Source organism: Blennius ocellaris (assembly GCF_963422515.1).
Source record: "Blennius ocellaris genome assembly, chromosome: 17".
Lineage (NCBI taxonomy): Eukaryota > Metazoa > Chordata > Actinopteri > Blenniiformes > Blenniidae > Blennius > Blennius ocellaris.
In genome coordinates this window covers 14738904-14766704 of record NC_137666.1, presented here as the reverse complement: position 1 = coordinate 14766704, position 27801 = coordinate 14738904, and the positions used below count along the sequence as shown (strand labels likewise).

Genomic DNA, 27801 nt, shown 5'->3' with positions numbered 1-27801 from the left:
TAAGTGATCATCTCCCAGGCTTTGCGGTCTATAACTGTGGCAGAGAATTTAAGAAAGAATGTGAAACTGTGTATAAAAGAATCAAAACAGAGAAAATGCCCGATAATAATAATAATAATAATAATAATAATAATAATAATAATAATAATAAACGGCCACCTAGGATTAAGTACAAGAATTAATCCAAGATGGAAATTCCTTTAAGCATTGCTCCACACAAATTAAATGGAAAGAAAGTTTAAGAAAAATTAACTTACTAAACATGTAATATGGATATGTGCAAGGCTTAACGATGACTAATAAAAGCACAGAAAGGATGAAATTAACCAAAATACAGCCAATGCTATTTACAGGGAGGAGATATAGAGTCTTATGGTCACAGGAAGAAAGGAGAGTCTTTTTTATGAGCACTTTTCCTTGTTTTTCCCTTCATTTTAGTTAATGTGCCTTTTTCCCATGCCATTGTAAAATGACTCTGTTGTGTAAATAAAATCAAAATAAGATCAAATGTTTTGGTATAATTAAATGAAAGCTTCAGGGAGCCATGACAGATATGCCAAAAAGCCCCATGTTACTCCAGAGCCACAGGTTGCAGGCCACAGATATAGAAAACACTGCAGGAAATGTATTGCACTGTCAAAGTTGGGTTTTGTTGTTTTTATAACAAATGTTGCTAATTGAGAGGCTGTATACTGTATTGCAGTATGATCATGTGAAAGATCATCCACCCATCTATCCAGCCATCTTTTATATGGCTTTATTCTGTGCAGGGTTGTGGGATGCTGGAGCCTGGACAAGTCTCAGTCCATCAGAGGCCAAACACATACACAAACTCTCACATTTACACATGGGGACAATTTAGGTATTCCAGTGAAGCTCACATCCATGTTTTTGGATTGTGGGAGGAAACTCACGCACGTATGGGGAGAACATGCAAACTCCACACAGAAAAGCCCAGCATTTGAACACAAACCTTCTTTCTGCATGCCAACCGCTGCTCCACTGGGGACAAATATGTTGTTATTTGCATGACATTTTATCACAAGGCAGAAAGCGAAGGTCTACAAATTGCATATTTTGAATGTATGAAATAAATCATGCTTCCACAATATGAGTTCGAAGTAGTTTTTTTGATTGTGTTTGTGCCATGGTTGGCCCTCAGACTAGACTTTCAACTGACCTCTTGTATCACTTCGGCTGCGAATTGTCAATTGCAATGTTTGACTGCTTAAATGTTCATAGTATCATTTGCAATATTATACATATGGGTCAATATGCATCGATGATGCATTATACATTTTCTTCCCCCTTTAGAAATACCTTCTTTTAGCCTAATATAACAATGTCATGAGGTCAAGTGAATTCACTTCTTTTTTTTTTCCAAAAGCATGTATATAAAATTGTTATAACAACAAATTAAGAGGCTTGAATTAGTATTAATTCTGATTGTAGATGTAGTAAAGATATTGTGGAAGCTCTTACTGACAGTGGAGTCAGTGATGTTTTATTACTGTTGGATCAAAGTGCAGCTTTTGCTACATTGGAGAAGAAACTGGACAAATGCAACACTGGACAGGTTTTCAGTCCATCACAGTATGGCAGCCACACACTCTTACATTCAAACCTATGGAAAATTTTAGAGACACCAATCCACTTAATATTCATGTTTCCAGATTGTGGGACGACACTGGTGTAACTAGAGAAAAGCTGAAAACTACAAAGAGTACTAACCACTACACCACAATGCAGCCTTGCCCAAGGACTACATGTCATTAGAAATATAAAACTTACTTTGACTACAAAACAGCCAATCACAATTCTATTTCATTACAGATTTCGTTCTTTTGTTGGTTTGTTTCTTCACTCCATAAAGACACATTTCAGACTTTTGTATAGTTTTATATTTATTTCAAATCATTTTTGGTACAAATCTCAAGGAAAGAAAATACCCATAATTTACACACATCTATGTTCCTATAAAACATGTCAAACACCATATATGTGAAACATCTAAAAGCAAGATGCTGTTAGTAGCAACAACGTGTAATATCATATTTAACCCAAATGCCCATAGAAATACACAGTCAGAACAACATTTTTTAACACATTTATATGAGACATACAGTAAATGTAGAAAAAAAAACTTTACATAAAGTATTGGCTTGATTAATTGCAAAAAAGAAAGAAATGCCATGTGTGCCTTTTAATGTCTTTCTTTAGCACAATATTGATTATGTCCAAGTCTTGTTGGGACTATTATTTCCGTCAGGCTTTTCCTCCAGTTTGAAGAGTACTGCTATTCACAGTGGACTTTTTAACTTCTATCTTCATTGATTGACTCTCTGCACGTGACTCTAGCTTCACTCCACTCGATATCCCCAGGGATCCCAGTGTAGTCTTTCCCGTCTTCAGGCTCTTGGACATTGGGATGCGGGTCAGCCCTGTGCGAGGTGCCTGGGCATCGTGCCCAGTCTGTTTGACAATAGGAATAGGGAGAGTACAGTTTCTCAGGCAGGAAAATAAATAAATAATGTCAAAGGGGCCAAAACCCATTACAGGAATGAAGTAATTCAGAATTTCTAACTAATATGTTTAATCATACGTGTTGTAGTGACTGTGTGAATGATATTGTAAATATTTATTCAGTCCCTCACTTCAACTGGGTGAGCTCTTATCCAGACCTTGTTTCCGTGTGCCATTACTGCTGTAAAGCTGTTTTGTGTCAGCCAGAGGGCACTCAACCATGCATGGCTGTTTGTGAATGTAAACAATCTAACTACTATAAATTACAGCAGGGCTGTAGCAGGATGGCAAAATTCCACATCATTACCTCTGCTGCTCAGTTGGCCATGTCTGTCACGCTACCCATTTGAACAAAGGGCATGTTATAAGACCCTCTGAATCACCAACAGGGTGCCGTTTCATCGACCAATCCGAACACCGTGAGATAGTGGCCATCAAAATATTTGTTCAAAAACATTTAAAGAATATTATGAAATTGAAAATCATATTTAGTTGGAGACATAGAAATCCTAGAAAGTGGACAAACTGAACAAAAGATGAAACAACTGTACATTTCCATGAAACTTACCAGGGTCTGTGTGGGTCTGGAAGTGGTGGAGGTAACAGGGGAAATGGTTATGCTGCTCATCACTTTGCTCTGTGTGGTCCGGGTAGCAGTGGTAGTGATTTGTCGTGGTGAACGCAAAACTGTCCCAGTCGATAAAGTCATTTCTTTGCTCTCTGTTACAGCAGCCACCGGGCGCACCACCATTTTTGGGTTGTTGCTGTTGCCTAGATGAATGTGGATCTTGTTGTCATCTGTGGTGGTGATGATACTGGTGTTGTTGGGGCCCTTTCTCACAGGCATTGGGACCATCTGCTTCTCAGGCGTGACCTTGAACACAGCCCGGCCCATGGTCATCTCCTGGGGCTCTGGGGAGGTGGATGCTTCAGGCACTACAGCAGTGCTCACTGTCATGATGGAGACTGGGGACAAGGGGCGTCCTGAGGTAGTCGAAGAGACTCTGCCATTTTCTGGGGACTTGGCTCGAGATATAGTTGTGATGGTGACTGGAGACTTGGCCCTTTCAGGGCCCTGAGGTGCAGTGGGGGCTTTTCGACGATGATTCGGAGCAGAGTAGGTAGGAATGATTGTTATTCTGGATTTTGGTTGTGATGGGTTGGGGCTGAGGGGAGCAGAGCTTGAGAAAACGTCTTCGGTTGTCGGACTGCTGATTTCAAGAGTGGCCATGTTGTTTTGGTGATTTGGTGTTACTCTGATGTGTAAAGGTTGGCCTTGCTTTTGGGACATGGTCAGTTCAGTGGGTAAATGATTCCCATTAATGTGCAAAGTCTTTTCCAGATTTGTCTCTTGGTTGGAGCTGTCCTTTTTCCTCATCCAGGGAATCCAGGATTTCTTGATACCCAAGTCGCTGCTGGATGAAGCACAACGCTCAACGGGGCTATGTTTTTCTGAGGGCTTCTTCAGACATCTTTGTCTGATGTTGTTCATGATGTGATTCTCTTCTTGGACGGACTTTCTGATGAACCCAGCAGGGGTATCTTCCTCTGACGGCCCATTGGGTGATGCTTCTGTCTGCACTCCAGTGGATGTTACAGCAACATCCACTATCCTCCTTCCATTTAAGCTTGGCCGTAGGGCTCTACTGTGACGTTTTGCTACTTCCAATTCTTTGGTAAGATGGAAAACTTCAGTGCCCATGTTCTTAGCTTTCTCCTCCTCTTCCAAAAACCTCTGCTGAAGGAGGGAGTAGTCTACTTGGAGCTGAGAAAGTTGGTCTTCTTTGTGCATCAGCTCATGGATCTTCTCCTTGAGGGCGATCACATCAGCTTGTAGTTCCCTGGTTTTGGCCTCCTCCTTCTTGCATCGTTGTCGGAGGTCTTCCTCCTGGCTTTCCTCCTCTCCCTTCTCAATTGCTTTGTTCCGTGCTATCTGAGTCCTCATTTCCTCTACCTGCTGGGAAAGAATGTTGGCTTTGTCCTGCTCAGTCATGAACCTCTTCTCCAACATGTCATACTGATCCTCTGTTTTGATCAGATCCCCCTCGAGCACCTCCAGTTGTCTGAGGCGGTTTTTCAGGCGCTCAATTTCAAAGGTCAGCTCCTTCACCTTGTTGTCCTCCTTTTTCATGTGGTCAGACATTTTGGTCAGTTCACATTTGACGGAATTCTTCACAGAGAGTCTTTCCGCTTGCTCCAACCCTTCTAACCTCTTTTTCAGCTGACTGACCTTGGAATTAAGATCTTGAGTTTTATCAATTTCATAAGATAGCTTTGAGCTAAGTTCCCCTTTTTCAAGGGTTAAAGTCTCAACTTTGGTTTCCATCTCTGATTTCAATTTCAGAAGCTTTTTGCTTTCTTCTATCAGTTTTTCAGTCACCTCCATAACTTTAGCCTGCTCACTTTTGACCATCTGACTCAAATCATCTTTTTTCTTCTCGTCAGACTTCATTGTTTCAATCATAGTTTTTCGCTCATCCATCAAAGCAACTGTGAGAGATTTGAGCTTACTCAGGTCGTCCTTAAGACTCAGCTCAGATTTTTCCAACTTGATTTCAGAAGACTCAAGCTCTTTCATGCGGATCTTGAGAGCCATGACTTCATTGGAGAGCTCTTTGGTCAGGCCCTTCTCACTCTCCAGAGCTGTCTGTAACTGGGCACACTCAGCCTTGCTCACACTAAATGCACCCTCAAGTTTTTCTAACTCCATCATTCTGTTTTGGAGCTTCTCCACTTCCAGCCTGAGGTCGTTACTCTTGTCATCTTCCTCTTGTAGCCTCTTCCTCAGCTCTTTACACTGATATTCTGTCTTGGTAATTTCCTCATCCTTCCCTTCCATCTCCAGCACACGCTTGCGCAAGTTCTCTAATTCAGAGATCAAGTTTGAGTTTCCGCAATCTCCTTTGCTGATATTCTCCCTTAACTCCTGTAGCTCCTCCTCGGATTTCCTCAAGGTTTTGTTTCCTTCTTCTAGTTCCTCCACTTTATGTGTCAGCCCCAGGAGTTTGGCATTAAGTTGACGGTTATGGAGCTCCTGACTGGCCAGCTTGGCACTCATCTCTTCATGCTGCTGAGTGAGCTTGGCAGATTTCTCCTTCAGCTGAGCCTCCAGATTTTGCACCCTGTGGCCATCTTCCTGAGCGCGCTCCTTTGCCTCGCTCAGAGCCTGCTCCCGCTGCTGTAGCTGCTGACTCAGCTCTTGAACCCGCTGGCTCTGTTGGTCCATTTGCTCCAGGTGCTGTTGGCGCTCATTGACCAACATCAAGGCAAAGGATTTGAGTTTGACCAGCTCCTCTCGCACCTTGGCCAGGCGTTTGGAGTGCTCGTTCTCTTTCTTTATCTGGTAGGCTTTCTCGTTTTCAAGCAACCTCTTCAGTCTAAAAAGGGACAAAGAAAGGTAGCATTATTTCAGTGCTTGGCTGACCTTAAACTTTAACTGTTTTTCGTAGCCATCTTGTCATAGATATATGAATACAAGCATTAAAATGATGAACTGCATTGTGGGTAAGTAATCGTGGTAATCAAGACTCTGTATGAAAGAGTTTTCAATGTCGTAATAGCAAACTACAAACATTAAGAATTACAAGCTGAAGTTTCATCAATAAATCTAAGTAAATCACAGGTGGAGCACAGGCTTATCAAACACAGCATTCTTTCCTTTACAAAAATAATAACAGAGATTGTATTATTGTCAACCTAAGCAACACAAATAATAAATAAATAAAACCCAGCAAATATTGATAAAGCTAAACAACTGAATTCGGGGTGGAGAGCCTTCTACACACCACTAAAGACAAACAGAGACCCCTCACCAATCTGTGTTTAAGCTCTGCTCCTTTCTCTGCTTCTCATGCCCATTCTCCTCTTCAGCACCAGCAAAATGCACACAGAGCAGAATGCATGCAGTCTTTCCCCCCCGTACACACCCAGGAACATGCAAAAGCACTGTTCAACCGGAGCAACTTTGCATTGCAAAATGAACCAAATTTGAACACACGTCAAAGCAGCAGGAACTATGGTGCAAAAAAAGTCTAGTCACAGCATCCCGGAATCAGACTGCTGTTTATAACTTACCCACAATAGATGCCGAACAAGCAGAAGAGCACCCTTCTTTGCCATTATATAAAATCCAATGAGAATACATAAGAAAAAGCCAGAGCCTCTTTTCCACATTGTTACATTCCAAGCATGTTATCAGGACAATGAAAGGTGAATAAATACAGTTTTAGCCGTACCTCCAGTGAGTGATGTCACCTCATCCATAAAAGGCAGGGATGTGTATGAGCCTATGTGTGCTGCTCCGGTTTGGACACTCTGAAGGGGGTGGGACCCCTGCCACAGAAGGAGTGTTTAGTAAAACTCTCCAATGTTTTCTTGAAGCCTGGAAACTTTTAATAGGCTTCTTTTCAGGTTTAGTCATTATACTTTTGACAGCGGTATTTCAAAGAATAACTAGCATTGTGTCAAATGTTTCAGGTTGAAGAAAATTGTAGCGTAAATTAAATTACACCAACATTTTTATTTGAAGTGTACAGGATATTGTCTCTGCAGACTGGAAACCATAATCTGACTGGTATGGGAGACAGGAGCCTACTGTAGTTCATCTTGAAGATAAAGTGGATTTGAATGGGGTTCCCTGCAAAGTCTACATGATGAGGAAGCCATATGTGGATGAGTTGTGTGCCTCCCCTGAGGTGAAGGAGATCGGCAAAGATAGAACCATGACAAAATGGTTACAAAGCTGAACGTCCTGACTATTGTTTGGTTTTTGTTAATTCATACGAGTTGATTTTCACTCCTTGGATTAACTGCAACGCTGATTCCTCTCAACAGCTGCTGTTAATGTCAAGTAGCATTAGTAAGCCTGGCCACTGTGCAACAGATACATCTAGATCTCAGAGCACTGCCCTTAAAATCCATATTGACACAGTCAGATGTCATTGACGCCTTAGAAATTGGCACTCTAAAATTACCTGTATGCAAAGGTCAGACTGAGGATGCCAGTGGTAGTTTGCACTGATTGTGAAGTCATGTAAGACTTACTTGGTACTGATAGTGTTGGAAATTTGTGTTCTTCTCCATTTCAAGTCGTAAGTTAAAACTTCAATTTTATTGACATTACATGCAGGGGCAGAGCTTCACTGGGGGCATGGGAAACACACTTCAGCTGGGATCTCATTTGTAGGATTAGATTGTGAAGTACTTGATTTATATTTTCATTCTGAATGTTTTTTTTGCCATTTAAATAGATACATTTGCTACACTGTATGATATTTGACAATGCTAATATAACACTGCCCTTGTTCTGCATTGTTCTCTGAGGAATAGCTTAACTGCACGTTATAGATAATAATGTAAATAAGGGCCATGACCAACCAAATATTAGTGTTGTCAGCAGGAAAAGAAGAAGAAGCTCTGTTTCATATTTTCAATATAAAACAATTAACTGAGGCAACAAAAAAGATTTCACTTATCTGCGGCCTTAACTTTTTTGTTGGGGCCAAAATCTTATGACTTCATCAACAGTTTAAGACTTATTATTAAAAATGACTTCAATTTCTTTATTTAAAAAGAAAACACACACACACACACACACACACACACACACACACACACACACACACACACACACACACACACACACACACACACACACACACACACACACACAAGCAAATTCCCTAAGCATTTAGGCAAGTGCAATCTATAAGCCAGTATCCATTACGGCATGTATTTTCTTCAGTTTGGAACAAAATCCCATGTTTCCTGGGGAATTTGCTCAGAGGCACTGCAGCCCCGAGTCATGAGGTTGAGCACTGAAACAAAGAAGAGTTGCCAAAAAGCTGTTTAAACACTGTTTCGTAAAGTAATAGCCACTCGTCACAGAGGAAAAGCATGAGGCTTGGGAATTTCAGTGATAATGTACAGCAGCACACAAGCTGATGTGGCATCAAAAGAAAAACTTTAGAACCAAAGTGAATATCACAGGCTCATGTGAATGTGCGTGTAGAAAAAATTTTTAATATATTAGAGATCGGTTCCGGACCTGCGTTTACATTTAGTGTGCATGATTTTAAACTCATCAAAACTCCCTTGAGGAGTGGAAGCTGTTATTGCCACCATTGTGCATGCATTCCTCCGTGCCACTTAAAAATGTTAACTTCGTGACATATAAATTGCTTGTTGTCTGAGTGGGTGTTAATAGCTGATGGCAACCACGCAGAACTAGTAATAGCTTCTTCTGTGCCCATCATCTGCATTCCTGGAGACGTTTGGCACAAGACCTCTGACTTTTCTCTCTTCACTCCCGCTGAGATGGCTGGAGGAGATGACGTGGGTACAGACGGGACGATGACACGCTTCCACCTCGCCAAAGAGAGGGAATGTCAAAACAAAGTGCTGCCAGACATGGAAGATACTGTAGATGCTATTTATCCTTGTTTTTGTGGAGGTGTTGTCGTGCAATGGTCTGTATGTGTTTTTCCACAGCATGCACACCCTTTAAGCTTAAGGCTTGTTTTGAAGTTTTGCCCTGAGGGAAAACCTCAGAATTTCCAACATGCAAAACTTTGGGCTGCAGATAGGAACTGTTTGTTGGTTGGACAGGCTGACGTGAGGAATGAAAACCCTTTAGTTTGTGTTCATGTAATTAACAATGGACATTTGATATAAACTACCTGATAAACAGGAGTACCAACTTCAGATCAAAATAGCATGCCTCGATCTATTTAGGAGAAATAATGATGAAGATGATAAGATAAATACTACTTGTTTTATTAAAATGCATGTTTTTAAAACAGCCAGTTATTTTTACGAACTAAGACAAAATTAAAGTTTAACATATAAAATGATTGCAAGCAAGCGTGTTGGAACATATCAAGGTCTGATATTCGACTATGGGTTAAGGATAATAATAACCATGATACAAAATTGTGTGCGGTCTGTGGATAACCCAGGAGGCTGTAACAGACATATTTGATCCATTTGGATCTATGGTGACTCCATAGTCTTAACTGATAATGCTCATAAAAAGCCAACTTGTGATATTAGTATTGGCATGTTTTGTCGTGATGTGTGGTGGCTCAGCTCAGGAACTTAGGCAAGTAAGAGTTGTTATATCACTACTTGACCAGGTCTCTCATTTTTGGGGTTTGTACTTTAATTTTAATGGGTCAAGATACCAGACACCTGCAGATACTTTCAGTTACAACTCCTCCAAATTTGTGTAATGGTAATGCATTTTAAAAACTGACACGGTGTAGTCCAAGTTCAAGAGACTCAAGCTTCATGTTGCTGTTTCTGTCTGTGTATGAATTCTTTTCATGGTGCAAATACTGTTATATTACTTCCTGTTTCTCTGTCCCTCCATGTGTTTGGGTTCCTTCATAGCATTAAGAGAAGAATCTGGGCTCTGCGGGTGTTGACAGAAAAACACCGAGCTCATCCCCTTCAATCTGCTTCAGGGGTTAGAGAGGCCGACCTGCAGCCTGAGCCAGAGAACCTGCTGGAAAGCACCTGGCATTGAAAAGGAGGTCAACTCTTTCACGCATGCAAACCCAGGATCAAGCCGTAGTAAAGCAATAGGTTCAGTTTATGCTCCGAGCTGAACTTCAGGTGTGCCGTTTCATGTCATTAAGGATCTTGACTGTAACGCTTTCCAGCACCGGATGCCTGCCGACACAAAGGGCCGTGTCAATCAGTCAAAGCAACACCTTGACCCAATGAGAAAGATCAGAAACGTTAGATTGACATTCATGGCTCTAATGTTGAAGTGGTTGATTAATATAGCTTGTAATAGCTGCATTAGGTGGATTATCTTGAAGGCGTTCGTGTCTCCATACGAAAAATTCAAATGAATTTCAATTCACTTTGGCATCTATGAAAACAGTCAAAATAAACTCATCAAGAGTTTACTGGTTGGTTGATTTGTCTGTGTTTCTGTATTGGTAGCTCTCCAGTGTTTCTGTCTGTGTTCTGCATGATTGTACTTTCTAACATCGCATCACTATCTCCTGTGATCTCAAGGACTTTGTTATTTGTCATTTTCATTTTTATGTTGCGTTTTCGTGTGTAATATAAAATAATATTACACGAACATCACGATGCACATCCGCAACTGGTATGCTCAACACGTTGATGAAATCTACCTACGTCTCACCGTAATCATAGAATTCATTACTAAAAAATGTGTCATTTAAGAAAATAGATATCATACCATGCTACTTAATGTTTTTTTTTATTAGTGAATTACAGGAATAAGGCACACAGAGAACAGAAACAGAGAATTCAGAGATCACGCTCTGCTTTACAACTTCCTAAAGCACCACCTGTGCTGTCGCTACTCATTTGTTAGCACGGTCGAACTCACACATTAGCCTGAAAATGAAAGCGAAAAAAAAACTAGCATTCATGTAATGATTTAATCTCTTTACTAATTCAACCAGATGATTGTCTTTACGTTGCATGAGCTTTGGATTTAATTGTCGCTCTCAAACAAGACTCTCAAAGACATAAGGAGGAGGATCACAATCATCAGAGTTTAATTTATGTCATTTTGCTCTATTTTAAGGATATGCCTAATTAATTTGGGGGAAACTCAACTGATTTAATGGAGACACTTGTCCCTTCTTTGTGAATCCAGCCAGAGGAGTAGCTGTAGGCTACAGTCTGTTGTTCAAGTCCCAGCCACCTCTGCGGTGACGGCAGCGCAGCTGACATGCCTGTGATTTATCTTTTCCAGTCGGTCTCCTGTGTCCTGCAGTAAAGGCTCGAGGAAGAGAGCTGGAGAGCTCCGCCGCTGGGGTGCTGCTACCAATGAACTGTTTGACAGTTCATGAAATGTAGCATATAAGTGATCTCTGGTCTGTTCAACAGATGACTGACTGCCTCCTTTTCTCTCTCGTGTTCAGGAGGAATGGTGTTTGAGAAAAGAGGAGAAAGATATCAGAAACACTTCAAGATGTCAACCAGTACCACAAATTACTTTATTCTGTATATAATTAACAACTCAAGGCTTTTTTTGTTTTTGTTGACTTGATACGTAATGGAGCAACTGAAACAACAGAGGTTTGGTTAAATAATAAGTAGTAAAGCTGTCGGTTAGTTTACAGAGCAGGACAGAATGAGACAGCAGATGCAGTGACCTCACTTACATTTCAGTCTTGCAACTGTGTTAATGATTTTATTTTGTTTGCATAAATCATTCACCAACTGGTTAATGCCAAAATAAGCTGTGTTACTGCAATGTGTTTAGTTTATTTACAACACTGAATGTTTGTCATGATTCGTAGCTTTGTGCATTGTGTAGACAACAGATGAACTTACAATAGGACAATGAATGCAGATTATATCTCCGTCTCTTAGGGCCATTGTGTGACAGCAAAGTTGCAACGGGACTTTCAATCAGTTGCGCTCATCGACACTCAAAAGCGAGCTTGTTTCCTCTCAGAGAGGCCTCCCCACACACACACACACACACACACGACTATCTCCCCCTTCTCCATCCAACCTCTCACCCCTCGTCTTTCAGTGACCAAGAAACCAGGTCACAGCCTCAGCAGTGACTTCATCTCACACATGAAGTCACGCCACATTTGTTCTTGAAAAATGCCTTGTCTGTCCTTCACCTGTCTTCCTTCGTGTTCCTCCGCCCACTGGCTGCATCTCTCCTCTCTTCCCTGCACCTGACCTCCCTTTTTACCCCAGGAAAGGGCCTGACCTCCTCCTCTTCACACATGCACACACTTTGCACTCGGCCTCGCTGCTCTCCTCCCAGAGCTCCGTGCCTTTCACTGTCTAACAGAAGTATGCAGGGTTATCACTTAACTGAGCAACACCCCCCCTCCTCCTCCCCCTCTCTCGCGCCTTACGGGCTTGATGAGGCCATCTTTCACACATTCTCGGGTGTCCGTGCATTTCTTCATAGCACGTTATCCCTGAATGCTCTCACCTCTAATGCTTAATATGTTCCACACTTTTAAACTGCGCCAGTGCTATGATTCATGTGTTCACGTCCTGCGTCTTGTCTTTCACTTTACTCTGTATCAGTCTTTTCACCACTTCCTCGCATCATTTGACCGACTAATTCCAGCTCTTAGGATCATATTAGTGGCAATGACTTTATCTATAGACAGATGGATGTTTGATGCTTTTTCACCAGTTTAGTTCAGGGGTCAGAACCTTTTACAATCCAAACACATTAAAGCAATTGAACCACACAACATATTTAACCTTCAAAATTAAGATAAACTACCTATAAATTCCTTTAAAATTGTGTTTATGTTGCACTTGTGTCGAATCACAATTAGCTGATGTCATTATATTCCTGTTTAAGCAAAAAAGATAGATATATAAATTAATGAATCATAATAGAATCATCATCCATTAACATCGAATGCATGTTTTTTAGGCCGTAGGAAACCAGGTTACATGGAGGCACAAGGCGAACATGCAAACTCAACACAGAGCAGCTCCCAAACCAAGACTCAACCTGGCGATATTCTGGCTATTAAAGAAAGAATAAGAAGAATGCATGTACTTGTATGTATTGGCCTCCTTCCAAATAAATAAACTTCATAAAAACACTGATCTATTTAAATCTTCAGGAAATAAAACAAGCATTCTTAAAATGAAGAAAATGTATTCTAAATGCTGTTGTCTTCATATGTACAACTTTTTGCTTTCCTTCTTTGATTTATTTGTGCTTTTTTTCAGCCAACGAGGCTCATAAATTAAAAAATAAATCACTTGCAGTGAACTGCGCCATGAAATTAATGCTCTTGTTTTTTTTTTAGTTAACAGAATACTAAGATATTGCATCATCGAATAAAGAATAATAAAATTACAGGCAATGTCATGTCGTGAAAGCTGCATGCAAATAGTTTGCATGCCCCTGTTCTCCCTCCATGGACCCCGCTGTGTCAAAAGTGCAGTCATGTATTGCTGCAGCCTCCTCACCTCTCTCTCTCCTGCTCCAGGAGGTTGGTGAAGTCATCACTCTTGTTCATGTAGTCGACGTGTTTGCGTTTCTCGGTGTCCAGCTCGTGAACGGTGCGACGGTGGCACTTCTCGGCCAGCAGCAGCTGACCCAGCATCCTCCGATACGTCTCCTTGTGTTTCTCCTGCAGACGCTCGAGCTGAGGGGACACACAGGGAGCAGGGGCCACGTCCAGGTGTGCTTCTCACATTTCAAGACAACACAAAAGCATTCCCCGGACAGATATTTGATTGCTCACCTCAACCATAGGCTTTTGGTAGACACTGTCATTTTGTGGCTTGGAGTCGGTGATGCAGCTGTCCCTCTGGAGGGCCTGGAGGGCTGAGCCGGGGGCCGCAGAGCCGTACCGTGACTCCAGGGCCTCCGGGGGAGTCTGTTTGGACTTCAGCATACAGATGACATCTTCTCTGGCCTGAGGTTAGAGAAATAGGACATGCTCCAAGTTCAAGTTTAAGAACCTTTATTAGCCCCTAAGGGGTAATTCCTATTGCAGCCAGTGACATTAAGAAGAAAAACAATACAGGGAGTACTAAAACAAATTGTTTTTTTCAGTCTGAGTTCTGCACATGGACAAGAAGAAAAGGTGCAATAAGAAAAGCTTTAAACAGACTGACTAGTATTTTCCTTTATTTCCTTTTATTTGAAAAAGTTTAAGGCCACATTTGGTGTCTTTTGCATCTTAAACTGCCATTTTCAACCACAAGATAGAGCTATTGTGCAAAAATTACATCTCAACTATAAGACGAGCCACCTCGCAGAATGGCCGTTCACCTCATTCTGAGTTTTCCTCTGGCTATAACTGCATCCGTTACTCCACACATCGTTTTCTGCACAACATCAAACCCACCTGAACCTCTCCCTCCATGATGCCCAGCAGTTTGAGCAGATCCCCTTTGGGCAGATCCATGATGTTCCCTCTTTTCTCTCCAGCGTCTGTGGAGTCCAGCAGCAGCAGCTTCTCTTTGTCAGAAATCACCTCGCCTTCCTCCTGCTGAACTTTGACCTTCAGGCTCTTCACGTCCTCCTCAGGGCTGATTTCATGGTCGCCCTGAGGAACACCAAGCACGCCATTGGCTGGGCTCTCCACGCCGCTGCTTTTCGACCTCATATTACCTGGAAGAGGGGTGCAAGAAATATATTTTTTTCAATTAAATTAAAAGCAATTAATTTAAATGTTGTTCTCTGTCTCGTATCATTCTTAAGATTGTGCATTCGTATGGTTGGAATTTACAGAGTTTTTTTTTATGACTTTGGCCTGGACTACATTTCCTATCATAAATCCCCTCTCACAGTGCTGCTGACCCACTTTTACTCAATGATATGCAAACTTGTGCAAATACAAACACACTGCACACATTACAACTGGACAACACTGGTCTGTATCAGCAATGCAGGAGTAAATACCCATAATTACTCGGACTGTGTGTGTGCGTGTATGTGTGCGTGCATGCCTGCATGTATTTTGTGCATTGTGTGGCCTCCTGTGCTCTCCCGATATTCCTGCTTTCACACACGGATTATGTATCCCATGCTGAGTGTTGATGGTCTGGAAGTACATTTGTGGCCCTCATGGGTGCTGGAGCCCACTCTGCTGACAGTAAAAGTTGGAGTTAAACATTTTATCCAGATCCGTAAGATAAATCCATTGACGACGGACCCTTAAAATTAATTTCACTACATTAATCTCTTGAAAAGATTGATGTAGCAAAACAGGATTTGCGTTGTTAATACAAATCTTATTGAGGTGTAGCAAGTTTATTTTGCAACCCTGATCATTTTAACACATTGCAGGGTGAATATATGCAATTCACTCAAGTGTACGATGCACTATAAATCAGTTACTCCCAAATTTTTTTTTGTCTCATGTCCCCCCCTTCCCTTTTCATGGGTCTTGTTCCAGATGAGTGGTTTATAGGAGCGGGCCAACTTCCAGTGAGCCAATCAGAGGTGGTGCTTAATGTTAAAGTCACTTTCCCAAAGTTGGAATTCAGGTTTAGAATCAAGTGACAAAATTATTTATCCATCCATCCACCCGTCCATTGACCCGTCCATTGTCTTTACATCTAAACCAGGCTTGGAGCTGGAGCCAGTCCCAGCAAACACATGGCAAAAAGATAGCGTGCATTCTGGAAAGGTCAAAAGTACACATTCTTCCCTTGAGTATTTATGAACTGACAGAATGAGACTTTGTGAAACTTAATTAAGACTAACAACTTTCAATTTTAGATAAAATGACTGAAAAGTGCCGTTTTTGGGACAAATTCTCTCAGATAAGGTCAATTATTAAAATCTGTGTATTATGCACGAAAAGATCTCTTCCTTCAATCGTTTTAGTAGTTTGTAGTCTTAATGTTGTAATCTATTTACGCTTAAATCAGACTTAACATCCCTGTTTTCAAATGTAGAAATAAAATTTAACAAATAGATACGTTTGTTAAAATGTACCGAGATGAGTTTTGATTGAAAAAAGAATTCAACTTCTGATAAATATCAAAGGATGCTTTGTGTCTTCAGCACACATGTTTACCTCTTATCGACTGAGCCCAAGTGCGTTACATGAGTGCTCACATGTGGATTTAAGCCCTCGAAAGACAGCATTGAGACACCGAACAAGTGCACTCCGCGTGATTGATTTCAGATATTACATCAACATCTCTTTTTAATCATAACCAGGAAAACGCCTCCGAGCCACAAAAATCCCCCTCTTTAAAGGGACCCAGTGATGTCAGAGAGGCTGACCTCCGAAACATGTGTTGAGACATCTTAAATAAGCTCGCCAAGCTGCTGTGAGCAGGAGCGATGCAACGGCATTCATTTGAGTGAATGAAGCAACTTTAACCAGGATGAAAGAAGAATAAAAGGCGATAATAAAGCATACAAAGTCTTTTTCTGGTTGCAAATTTGACCCTATGTTGTTTTTTTTATATTATAAAAGATTGTTTTTAAAGGTTGTTGCATCAATAGGCAATTGAAAAGTAAAAAAATCTCCTCTAACAAGTTTGTATATTATCCTGCAACAGTTCCGCTTATGTTTTGGACTAAAACTTCTTTGCCATCATGATTTATAAAGCCACTGCTATAAAGTAATGAGGAATTAAGCTGCTGAAATACTAACGTAAGAAGTCTACCAAAGCTTACGGCTCAAAAAACAAAAAATCATCTTCTCCTGTAAGAGTAGCCAGAGAGGTTAAGACTGCAGGGAGTAGTAATGATGCATGAACTCAAACTCTTTGAATCCCACCTGTTTCCAGGAAAAACACACAAGACTGGGAAAACTGCAAGATAACAGTGACCACAGCTCTTGGTTCAAAGGGGGAAAAAACCCAATACATTAAGTCCGTTCTTTATCTTAATTCTGGGAGTTCAGTGAGTGCACGCTGGCTCCAAAGAGATCTTCTCCTTCGCTGAGATTAATTGCGGTGCCTTCTTTACTGTCCATAACTATTAGTTTCAGCTGAGGGCTTCAAATCAATGAGCTCACGACAGTGTACACAAGCTCTGGCAGTGTCCATGCCACCATTCAAACAGTTCCAGGGAGTTTGAAAGATGCCCGGAGGTGGAGGGCACCGTGACGCCCACCGCCGAGGGCATGAGAGCCATAAAATAGAGAAACACGAGCTGTAAATTACTTGAGTTCCCAAGTACCTGTGACAAAAGGATCAACACTGGAGTTGGTGACCTGGCGGTTTATTTTTAAGTGTCTGGACCGGTGCCATGAAAGAGCAGCGGCACTACTGTAAAGGATCATCTCATTTCAGTGTCACACCAGTTCAACAGCACAAGCAGAGGCACTGGGATCACACGGGGGGTTTTTTTGTTGTTGTTTTTTTTAATTTACCTTATTTATTTAAGGCATATATTCCACTGTAAATCAACACCGGCATACTTTCACCTTGTGAGGTTAACATGATTAGCCCGCGCAGGCATTTTCACATTACTGCAACATCAGAATTAAAGGCACATTGTCCGATACTCATCTCAACTTTTAGATCCTGTTGAGTCTCCAATCAGTTAGTTTAGCTGCTGTGACTTGTTAGAAATCTTGTGAGCTTTTCTTCACCTTGACAAGCAGGTATTAGTAAGTTTTTGAGGTCTGGAAACAAAAGGCTGTTCATATATGGAAGCTGAATATGGAGAGCAACAACTTCCCCTGCTCTTGGTTCAACCCAGAGATAGAGGAATGAGAGAGGCTTATCAATAGCGTGACAATGTGTAAGAGTGTGGATATGAGTGGTCTTTTATCTGTTCACCAAAACAATCCAGTTACCACAACACTACATCCTCCTGCCTGAAACTGTGGGCTGATCTCATGATCTCTCCTTCCATCAAGTCCATCTGGACAGTTTGATAGAGGATTTAAATGCTGGAGACCCGGTCTAGCTTGTTTTGTCTGTTACGTGTTTTAACTATAATAATCATATTGAATTTACTGGAATAAAATTGCCTTAAGATCTTGATTTTGAGGTTCAAATTAATTGTACAAGAATGGTTATCCCACGCTAGTACAGCTTATTGCATAAACTAAAGCAGCATATAAGAAAACAAACAAACAAACAATATGGTACTTGTGAAATGGTCAATTTCAGGTCCAAGTTTTAAATTTCGAGCTGCTGGAGTTACCAGTTTGACTTAAAAGATGCCAAAAAGCTATACAGCGGTGACTCACTGCTGTGTGTTTATTACAACATGCAAAGTAATCAATTACAGGTGTAAATATTTGATTTATTTTCATGTAAATTATTTCTTTGATTGCTTCATATGAAAGAAAAACAATAAAAACAGTTTCACAGCTTAAGCTGATGACAGGTTGAAGTTTGACAAAACCTGACAAGCCTTTGTCGTCAAAAAGTTGCCGCTGCTGTTTGATCTACCTTGGCCGCACCAGAAAAAAAACAAAACAAAAAGGGGAGATTCCTGAGCCAGGCAGCTCCTCATTCCATACTGGCATGCAACATTCTAAGTTGTCTATCTGAAGAATAAAGCAGAGCTTGCAGACAATAAGTCTTCCGTCAGAGGGCCACGTAAAGCAGTCACAACGCCAGCACGTATTCAAGGCATCTGAACCATCAGGGCAACTGATTGCCCGGCATCTGATGCCTCATTCTGGCATGAAAGAGTGGCCCAACACCTGACAAGACCCCAGTCAAGGCCTGCGCCTAAATTTAAAATGGGACCCCCAAATCTATCCTAAGATTTGGGCAAGTTCAGCTGTCACATATATGAGTATTTATAGGCCCCAGTAAAGCACGTGCCTCCATCCGACAGAGAATAGAAGAAGCTATAACAGTTTCTGTGGTCAGCTGATACCACTGATACGTATATACAACATATTATTATATTACATTTACTGAGAGCATGTTTATGACAAAATACAGATTCAGGGCTTTAGATGATAAACACGCTAATTATAGAAAATGCTATGTTTCAGCGTTTTATATTGTGTTTAATTAAAAAATGTTCTTGTTAAGTAGTTGATCAGTAAGTGAAACACAAAGTTCAAGTTCCTTAGTACAAATATGTAGTGAAATAAAAAGTCATTGGATTTCATCATTCAAATTCAAAATATGTGTCACAATAAATATTTTGAATGGAGTTAGATTAACACAAGCAGCTTTTGTGAAGGTGTGCATGCCGGTTCAAAACTTCGGACCAAGAAACTAAGATAGAGACTGTAAGAGGGCACTTATCCCCACTGTCATCACCGCCACTGTGGGCCCTTGAGTAAGACCCTTAAATCCACAAGTATACGTGGGTAATGTTGGCTATGAATAGAACGGATCAAAAGCTGAGGAATAATCTAATATCTGACATCCAATCTAAAGAAATTCCACTTGTGTACGCAGGATTAAAGCTCATAGCACCATTACATCTAATCCTCGTCTCGTCACTTTCCACTGAAACAGCAGCCAACATGGCTGTGCTTGTCTGTGATGCTCTGAACAGAAAGAAGAAATGAGAAAGGCGAGAGGTCTGGAGATAAAAGTCTGGCGTGGAGCCACATTCATTTGCCCAAGATGAAGGATGAGAATAGCAGCTGCAAATAACGCAGCAGCACGCTATAAAAATATGATTTGTTTGATTGAGCGCATTTTGATATATTCGCACTGCGGATCTGTTGAGACCAAACAAGGAGTGGGAAATGTTCTTTGCATGCAAGCGCTTGGCAGTTCAGTCAAACAGAGGACACTGATAAACATGCTTGAGAAGCTGTTCCACACAGACGTGGAGAACACACAGGGCCGCCAAGATATGGCCGATCAAAGCCGCAGCCACGTTTAGCCTAGAGTTGTGATTTGGAGGTTTTGTGCAGAATTAAAAGCTACAAAGACCAGTTCAGATGGGTTATGACCTCTGGGGTGACATTTTAAATGACATTTCCAAGGATAAAAAATAAGTAACCACCACTTGAAAATATTTTATATTGTAAAACCAATTTACATATTAGAGTCATTCAAGTTCAAAGGCGAAATTTATCTCTATGCATTTGCCGAAGTCCCTCTGTGCCCAGAGATTAAACCTGGTGTTACACTGAAACGCATTATTTTTCCATTTTCAGGTATGAAAATGAAGTATGATTTAATAAACTGTTAATAGATTTTCCTCTCTAGTTATGATATATTATTATTATTTACTCTCAAAAGTGAATAATCAAATAAAGTTAATAATAAATAAAGATGTCTCAATCTGAATCTGAATAATCCTGCAGGGAAAAGGCATCCCCATGATGCCCACCAAGAACCATTGATCTGTTTCCTAAAATTCCAATAACTTAGCTTTTTTTTTTCTTTTTTTTTTTAGTGCAAGAACTTCAAAAACTATTGAATGCATTTTTCAACAAACTCAAAAGAAAAAAAAGCATGAAATGTCTTGATTAAAAATATTAATATGAAATCTGAGACATTGTAATGCAGACAAAACTGTTGTTGCTCAAAAGACAAGATTTATGGATGCATTTTTTTTCATGCTTAGATTTTTTTTCTGAGTAAAAATGTCACTTGTGTTCAGTACTTCATCTCTGCATCACTTCTACCATTGAGTCGTTGGTTTCAGAGAACCAGTGCAACTCCCGGCGGACAAATTATGAATAGGAGTTAGATTTATTAAAAGCTGCAAGTCTTGGGAGGTCGTGGGTTCGTATCCCCAATTTATCATGAGTAAACTCACGGGAACAACAAATATGGTGACTTCAACAAGGTCAATGTTATTTATGGAGAAAGTAAGTAAAAAATGAAAGAACAATTGCCAGTAAATCAGCAATCCAGGAGCAGAATGAGACCCCTAAAAGCCCAGGTCTACTCAATCAGACTCTCAAACAAAGACAAACACTTTAACTCAGCCTGGCGGGTGCGAAGAGGCACAGACCATCACAGTTATTACACTTTTCATGGCGCGTTTAACGTCTATTAATACCACAAAGCAACAATTACTCTCATGCTGTACTGCAGTAAAATGTCAGCAGAGGTGATGGGTTTCATCTTGTAGTATTTTCCTGATGTCACATTAACTTGATCCTCTCACTGGAGCCCACCGTCGCTTCAGCAGTTAGTGTTTCACTAATAAGCCAGCGAAGGGGACTGTGAGCAGTTCTCCATGTATCACTTGGCATCAGGGCAAACACTCTTTGCCTCGGAAACAACGAGGCAGATGCAGCTCCTTGAGTCAATCACTCATGAAATAAGACATCTTTATGTCAGCTGCTCTGGTGGGAGTTTGTTAAATATTCACCTGAATCCTTAACGAACCCATTTATTTCCAAGGAAGCAGTAGAAAACCCTCAGGAGCTGAATCATGCATCGTGAAGACTGTTTCTGAGATGAGACAGTCAAGCAACTGGAGTGCAGCTGCTGGACTGTGACTCCCTTCCATCTGTCCTGATTTGTTTAATAAAGATATTAAAATGGAAGACAAGCTCATCAATTAGGGCCTAAACGTATGAAGTTGTACCACCAGTTCACAGTGCCGCTGGCAGTTGATCCACTCTGCTGGGATCATCTGTGTACCAACACCAACCAATCAAGCTGTGGACTTTTCCAGGCCAGAGGAATGAGTGGATATCATCTTTACAGCATAAAGATCAAGAAAGGGATCAAGTTCTGCCTCTTCCATAAATAGAAACAGCAAGGCAACGTATGGATGAGCCCAGATGAGAGTATAGTGTCATTATAAAAAAAATGTTTTTTCTCTCTCTAATATGTCTGCTATAATAAATACCTTTTGATATCTCGCCTACATCGACAGCTGTGATACAATAAATTACAAAATAAACATTCCTGTTTATTAGGAAAGGATTAGTCAGTCTACATCCAAATGGTCTTTTTCTAGACATGATACAAATAAATCTAATCGAAGCACTTTACATTCATGGGTTAAAGAGGCTGAAACCAGTAAAGTAGATAAGGCAGATTGAGTTGATGTTGCCATCAAAAATAAACCAAATAATTTATATCATGCAAAAGGATTATTTTGATCGGTCCGATCAGTAGTATTTATATATCAACTGTTTTACTTGTTCATTGATTACAAAAGGCACAATCATGGCATTTACCATGACACCTGTCAGTGTTCAAAAATAGAGATCTGATGTTTTCGTTGATCTCAAATGTTTTGATATTTGAAAAGTTCAAATCAGTTCAAGATTGCAGGAGACGGTGCACGGTGGCAAAGAAGTATTCATGATAAAAATTTGGATCACTAATGTGCGAAAGCGTTGCAACATTTCTGGTTGCGAGAACCTCCCTCCAGTTCTCGCAACCAGAGTGGAGTGGGTGTGTCGGTGACGTGTGGGGGTGTGTCGGTGACGGGGAGGTGTTAAAAGAGGACGTGCGGTGATGACGCATGGGGTAAAAAGTTTGACAGATGAACTATTATGCCGCTGGAGGCGATAAAGAAAAGCAGACTCGACTCCTTCGTCCGTCTCATCTTTCTCGGCCTCCACAAGTTTTCAGTTTGAAGTAAAAAGTAAAGTAAATTTGAAGTGAAAAACAAAGTAAATTGTGAGCCCCCCCCCCCCCTGCAGATTTATGGGTCCAAATCTCCAAACCACAGCCAATCTGAAGATTTGTAAGTGAGAATTTGTATTGTCTCGGGGAAATAGAATTTTTCTGTGTTTACCCTTTGCAACAAGAAAATACAGAATAAAATGTCTGGTGGTCATGACTCACAATAACACGTACGTCCCAGCATGGCAAAATCTGTGGCACCAAGTAACAAACCACTTTTAGTGGGTGCAGTTATGCACTGACAGAGTTTCTCCACAATAACAGCATCAGCAGGTGGACTACCAGCACGTTTCTTGTCTTCATCCCACAGCAGCTCACTGGGAGTGTCAAGAATCTGGGATGGGTGGAAATTTGGTCAAAGTTGTCCCTGGATTCATTAGAAATCATAAAATGTACATTTATATATTCCCACGGTTTGAACCTCACGAGTGACTTCACTCCTTCTAACATTAACAACCGGCACGAGCTAATTAACTCCCGCCTGTTTATGGCCAGCGTTGCTTTACCGTGTCGCTCCCCGCGTATCGGATGATGCAGAGAAGATCTTGGGTTGCTATGGAGTTTAGGGACTTATTTATAAACGAGGGCCAGCGTGAGTTATAAGTGCCACTGTTCTGCGAAACATCCAAATGTGTCGAAACTGCATTTTTGGAATTCAAGACCAGAGGCCCTTATGCGAGCGGAGCTGTGCATGTGTCGGTGACAGCTGTTGTTGAGACCCTGCAGACCTATAGGGAGGACGCCTACGACTGACAGCGGCCAGCTCCACCCTCCCTGAACCGTAGTGCTCCGGCTCCGGCACACAGACGAATGCTGAGGCACAAAAATATGGAATGAATGAGCCGTGTGGGAAATGATGCATGCAAACACAATGTGCATGTGACTCTTAAGTTGGCTAAAGTCTCCCTGCGTGATCGTATGGCATTTGAAAATGACATTTCTCCATTTTTGCTGTACAGGTAATGCAGTATAAACCTGAGGTTGTAAAGTATCGGCAACGGAGTCGCTCAAAAAATTATTGTTTAATAATTAATTTCAAAACTTATAACATATAAGCTCAAGTTGTGGGTACTTTTACAATTTTTGTGTGATAATTCATGTTATTTTGGGAAATATAATCTTACTTCTGTATTTTCATGACTTATGAGCTAAAACTCACAAGAATAAACAACAAAAGAAACATTAAACATTTCATATTAACATAATCAATGTAAAATATATGGTAAGTTTCACAGTCTGAATGAAAAAAAAGAAATCTTTGTTTTTAACATGCATGTGAACTTATTCAGATTCAGATTCAGATTCAGATTCTGAATTGTTACTGACATTGTACTGCAAAAACTTGCAGAAATAAGTTAAATTTTTTTGTTTTGATTTTTTTAAATGGAAGCCACCTTGAAGAAATGAGCATTTCAGTAAATATATATAATATGGATATTGTAATAGTGTTTTGACACTTTTGCCTCACATCAAGAACATCTCTGGGAGTTTGGATGTTCTCATTGTATATATGTGGTAGTGATGTGTGACTTTGAACGAATCGTTCAAAATCCGAGAGTCACATTACTGACCGGTGTTTCACGAGTCATCACTTTCATAAGCTCCACTGAGTCATTGTTGCTACAGCCATCCAGCTGCAGAGAGGAAAGCAGAAATGTCACTGTTGTGCTGCTGCTAGTCTAAATGCACCGCTGCGTCGTAGCTGACCGCTTTGAGTGATGTGTTCAGGTGCATCGCGTAAGCACGCCCTCCGACATGTTAACGAGCTGAGGGCCTCAGACAGTAGCGACGTTACATGATAAACACGATTAAAATATGACTGATACAGTTATTAGTGAGCTGCAACGTGCATGCGCAGCACACGGCAGTGTCGGGCCATATGAAGCCATATGATACCATATTAAATATATATGGGCATATACTAGATATATGAAACATATATAAAATATCAATTACAAATAATTTATTTTCTCCATAAAATTCAGAAATCTCAAGTGAGCTCGCTCGATTCAGCTCATAGGTGTCGTTCAGCACACATGTCCAGTTGAGCTCGTTTCAGTTGCTGAATCGGTCAGTGCGTAGCGTCATTCACTGAGCTGCTCCATTGACCTCACCTGAGTCCTCTGCCCCTCCCTCACCAGAAAGACTGCAGCTCTGCTCAGAAAGTTTGAGGCGGCGGAGGAAAAAACACAGCGTTTGCTTCACAAAGCTTGTAGAAATAAATAAATAAATAAGTACATTAGTTAATACATAATAAATACTATTAAAATACGAGTGTAGAGTGTATTGTGTTGTGTTTAATGCTGTCCCCTGTAATTGGTTCCACCCTATGAACGTCGCATTATTTATTAATACGAGTAAAACAATTTTTAGGAGGAAAATCAGAATTTTGGAGGAAATCATGAAACTTTAAAATCATATATATATACTATGTATACACACACGTATACACACACGGTATATTTGCTATTCTGGCTACTTGCTGTTTACTTTTTGTTTAATGATTTATTTAACTTAGTTCCTGATTCAAATAAATCCCCCCAAAAACGCGAACAGACCAATAAAAGCCGATAAATACTAGTGTACTTATTGTTTATTTCCCTCACAAGTCTTTTAGCATCTTCCTGTTGATACGTAATACGTTCAGCTGAGCGTCCAGGTCCAGGACAGGGTGGAATTGCATGCACAACTGACTCAAATGACTCATGATTCAGACACCCGGTCCACTTGGATGAATGACTCAAAAACCCTCGAGTCAGTTTTAGGAGTCAGGTTTCTCATCACTAATATGTGGGCTCCAGTTTCCCCCCACAATTCAAAAACATGTGACTCGAAGATCTCCAGTCAGTCCACATTCTAACTGTGCTGTGGATGACGGATGACGGGCGCCTCTTTTGATTTACTCGCTCTCCAAGCCATATTATGATGCTTTGCTGTTAACAGGCCAGTTCCAACAAAGACAGATCACAGTTTTATCTCAGTCCCATTGCAGGGACCTAACATCACCGCACATCTCACAGCTCAGCTATCTCACCTTCAGCATGAGTAACGACTCAAGTGACATAGAGCTATAGTAATGTCATGATGTAAGCCGGCGACACATTTAGTGCATCTCAAATCAATGCTGCTTTGGCAAAACGCCTGATACTCAACGGCCTGGTATCAGTTTAAACAGGGGCCGCATTATTGATTTACAGTAAAACTGATTCATTTACAAGCTTGTGCTGATAAAAACCCAGTCAACATTCACAGAGCTTTCTTCTTCTTCTTTTTTTTTTTTTTGAGTGTCCATTTGGCTGATTGAACTTCACAGGACATGAGCAGAAAGATTTTCAGCTGTTTTGGCCATTATATTAATCCTTTTAGCTGTTTTATCTGATTTATGTGAATTTTTTTTAACATTTAAATTGTTGTTAGGGTTCAAAGAATTTCAATTGTTTTAGGTGATAGTTTTACCATTTTAGCTTGATTTGTTAGGGCTTCAAAGATTTATAGTGGTTTTAGCCATTATTTTAGCCATTTTATCTTATTTAGCGATTTAAATTGTTAAGTTTAACTGATTTCTTTGTTTTTTTAACTGTTACTTTAGCCATTTTAGTCAATTTAGGCAGCGGACACTTTCAGCTTTGATTATTTTGTAATTTCTCTTCACATATCAAACGTGGAACAACCATTGTTAAATGTGAAAACCAAAATTTCGTCTTCGTTCAAAGAAAACTTTCTACATTCACAGACTTCTCCTTATTTGGATTTATTCATGGTTAAGTTACTCAGAGTGAGGTTGGATACTAAACATTTATAACCAGCAGTGACTTAACATTTAGTAAAACCTTTGACCCATTCATTTATTTAAGTATATATCTGTCATATTTATTTGTGAAATGAGAAGAGAATTTAAACATAATTGAGTGAAAGGCTACAAGAAATCACTATAAAGAGGTGTCAGAATAATTCATCTAAATCTAGAACAAACATAGAAAAGTTAATGAGCAAACTCTCTGCAGCAACTCTCTTTGTTTTCAGCCTGTGGTGATATGAGGAGATACACACAGGCTGCGCTGGCTGGAGCAAGGCTGTTGAGAGGCTGGCCTTTGGACACTTCTGTACAAGATCCTTGACAGTTAAGCCCCACCTGACTAACTTCCCCGCACAGGGAGGGAAGATCCATTTCAAATTTTCTTTTCACCTCACCGAGACAAGGCGCCTTGACACACAGTGACTCCCCGGAGCCGTGCGTCTCCTCCGAAACCTTCTGATGACTTCATGCGGATGAAATGGAATTCATTTTGGCGTCACTACAAGCCATAAATATTCAAGTTGAAAGATGTCATCCTGCTGCAGCCTGTCAAAGCCGAAGCTTCTTACTGTTAAGCACTGTTGTGAGTGTGTATGTCTGCACCGAGCTCCAGAGGGAGACTTTGGGGGCAAAGGTCGTGGGTGTGTATTATACGAGTGCATCTTACTGCTGTACATGATCTGATCACTCCTCGAGCACCTGCATTTGTAAAATCTCATCGAACTGCCGCTCTGTGTTGTCTGGGGAGGCTGTGGGCATCTCATCCCACTCACTTAAATTCTTTGCACTAAAAGGACTCATTCACAGAGCAACATAACATGCAATTCATTGAGAAATGTTTGATTCATGACCCCCCGTCTTTTCTGTCACAATGCCAAAGCTGTACGGCTCCTAACAGCCCTCCTGAGAGTGGTCACTTGTGTCTGTGTGGAGTAATTCATGCAAAATGTAGAAATCCATATGATCTGAATGGCTGAAGAAGTGAGCTGAATTAATTACTCATTCAGGGGAAGAGTTGTTCCATTCATATGGTGCAGAACAGGTCTAACCGCAGCTCAGATGAAGCTGAAAGAGAGCAGATTCCTCTCTAACAGTCCATTTAATTGGTGTCATGAAATTGATGACAGCGAAGTGGCAGCACCTGTACCTCCACCAGTTCACGGGTTTCAGGGTGAAAGCGGAACACCTGATGAAGCTGCTTGTGTTTCCCCACACGGGAGCAGATCAAACTTTTTCTTTTCATCAGGATGAATGTAAAAGAAGTTGACTTACTTGCTGCTGTGATGACCCCAGGTTTGGGAAATTTGTACAACGGGTAATCCTATAAAATATATACAAAAAATACAAAAGTCACAAAGGGAGTAAAGTGTCCGTGTATATCCTCGGGCTTGTGTTGTCCACTTGTGGTGTCTTCTACTGAGTGGTGCCAAGAGCCATCTCAACCTATTCGCTCTCTCTCTCTCTCTCTCTCTCTCTCTCTCTCTCTC

At 40.7% G+C, this 27801-nt stretch overlaps 1 protein-coding gene across 1 annotated transcript; it reads right to left on the bottom strand.

Annotated features, from left to right (window-relative positions):
- Positions 1–1901: 1901 nt before the first annotated feature.
- LOC308142530 (filamin-A-interacting protein 1-like) lies at positions 1902–27801 on the bottom strand. The gene is made up of 6 exons (XM_080512994.1): positions 27587–27801; positions 14367–14632; positions 13758–13931; positions 13480–13658; positions 3092–5900; positions 1902–2472 (listed from the first exon to the last, which is right to left on the bottom strand). The coding sequence occupies exons 2-6, from the start codon at positions 14625–14627 to the stop codon at positions 2266–2268; spliced, it is 3630 nt and encodes a 1209-aa protein (XP_080369120.1). The 5' UTR covers positions 14628–14632; positions 27587–27801; the 3' UTR covers positions 1902–2265.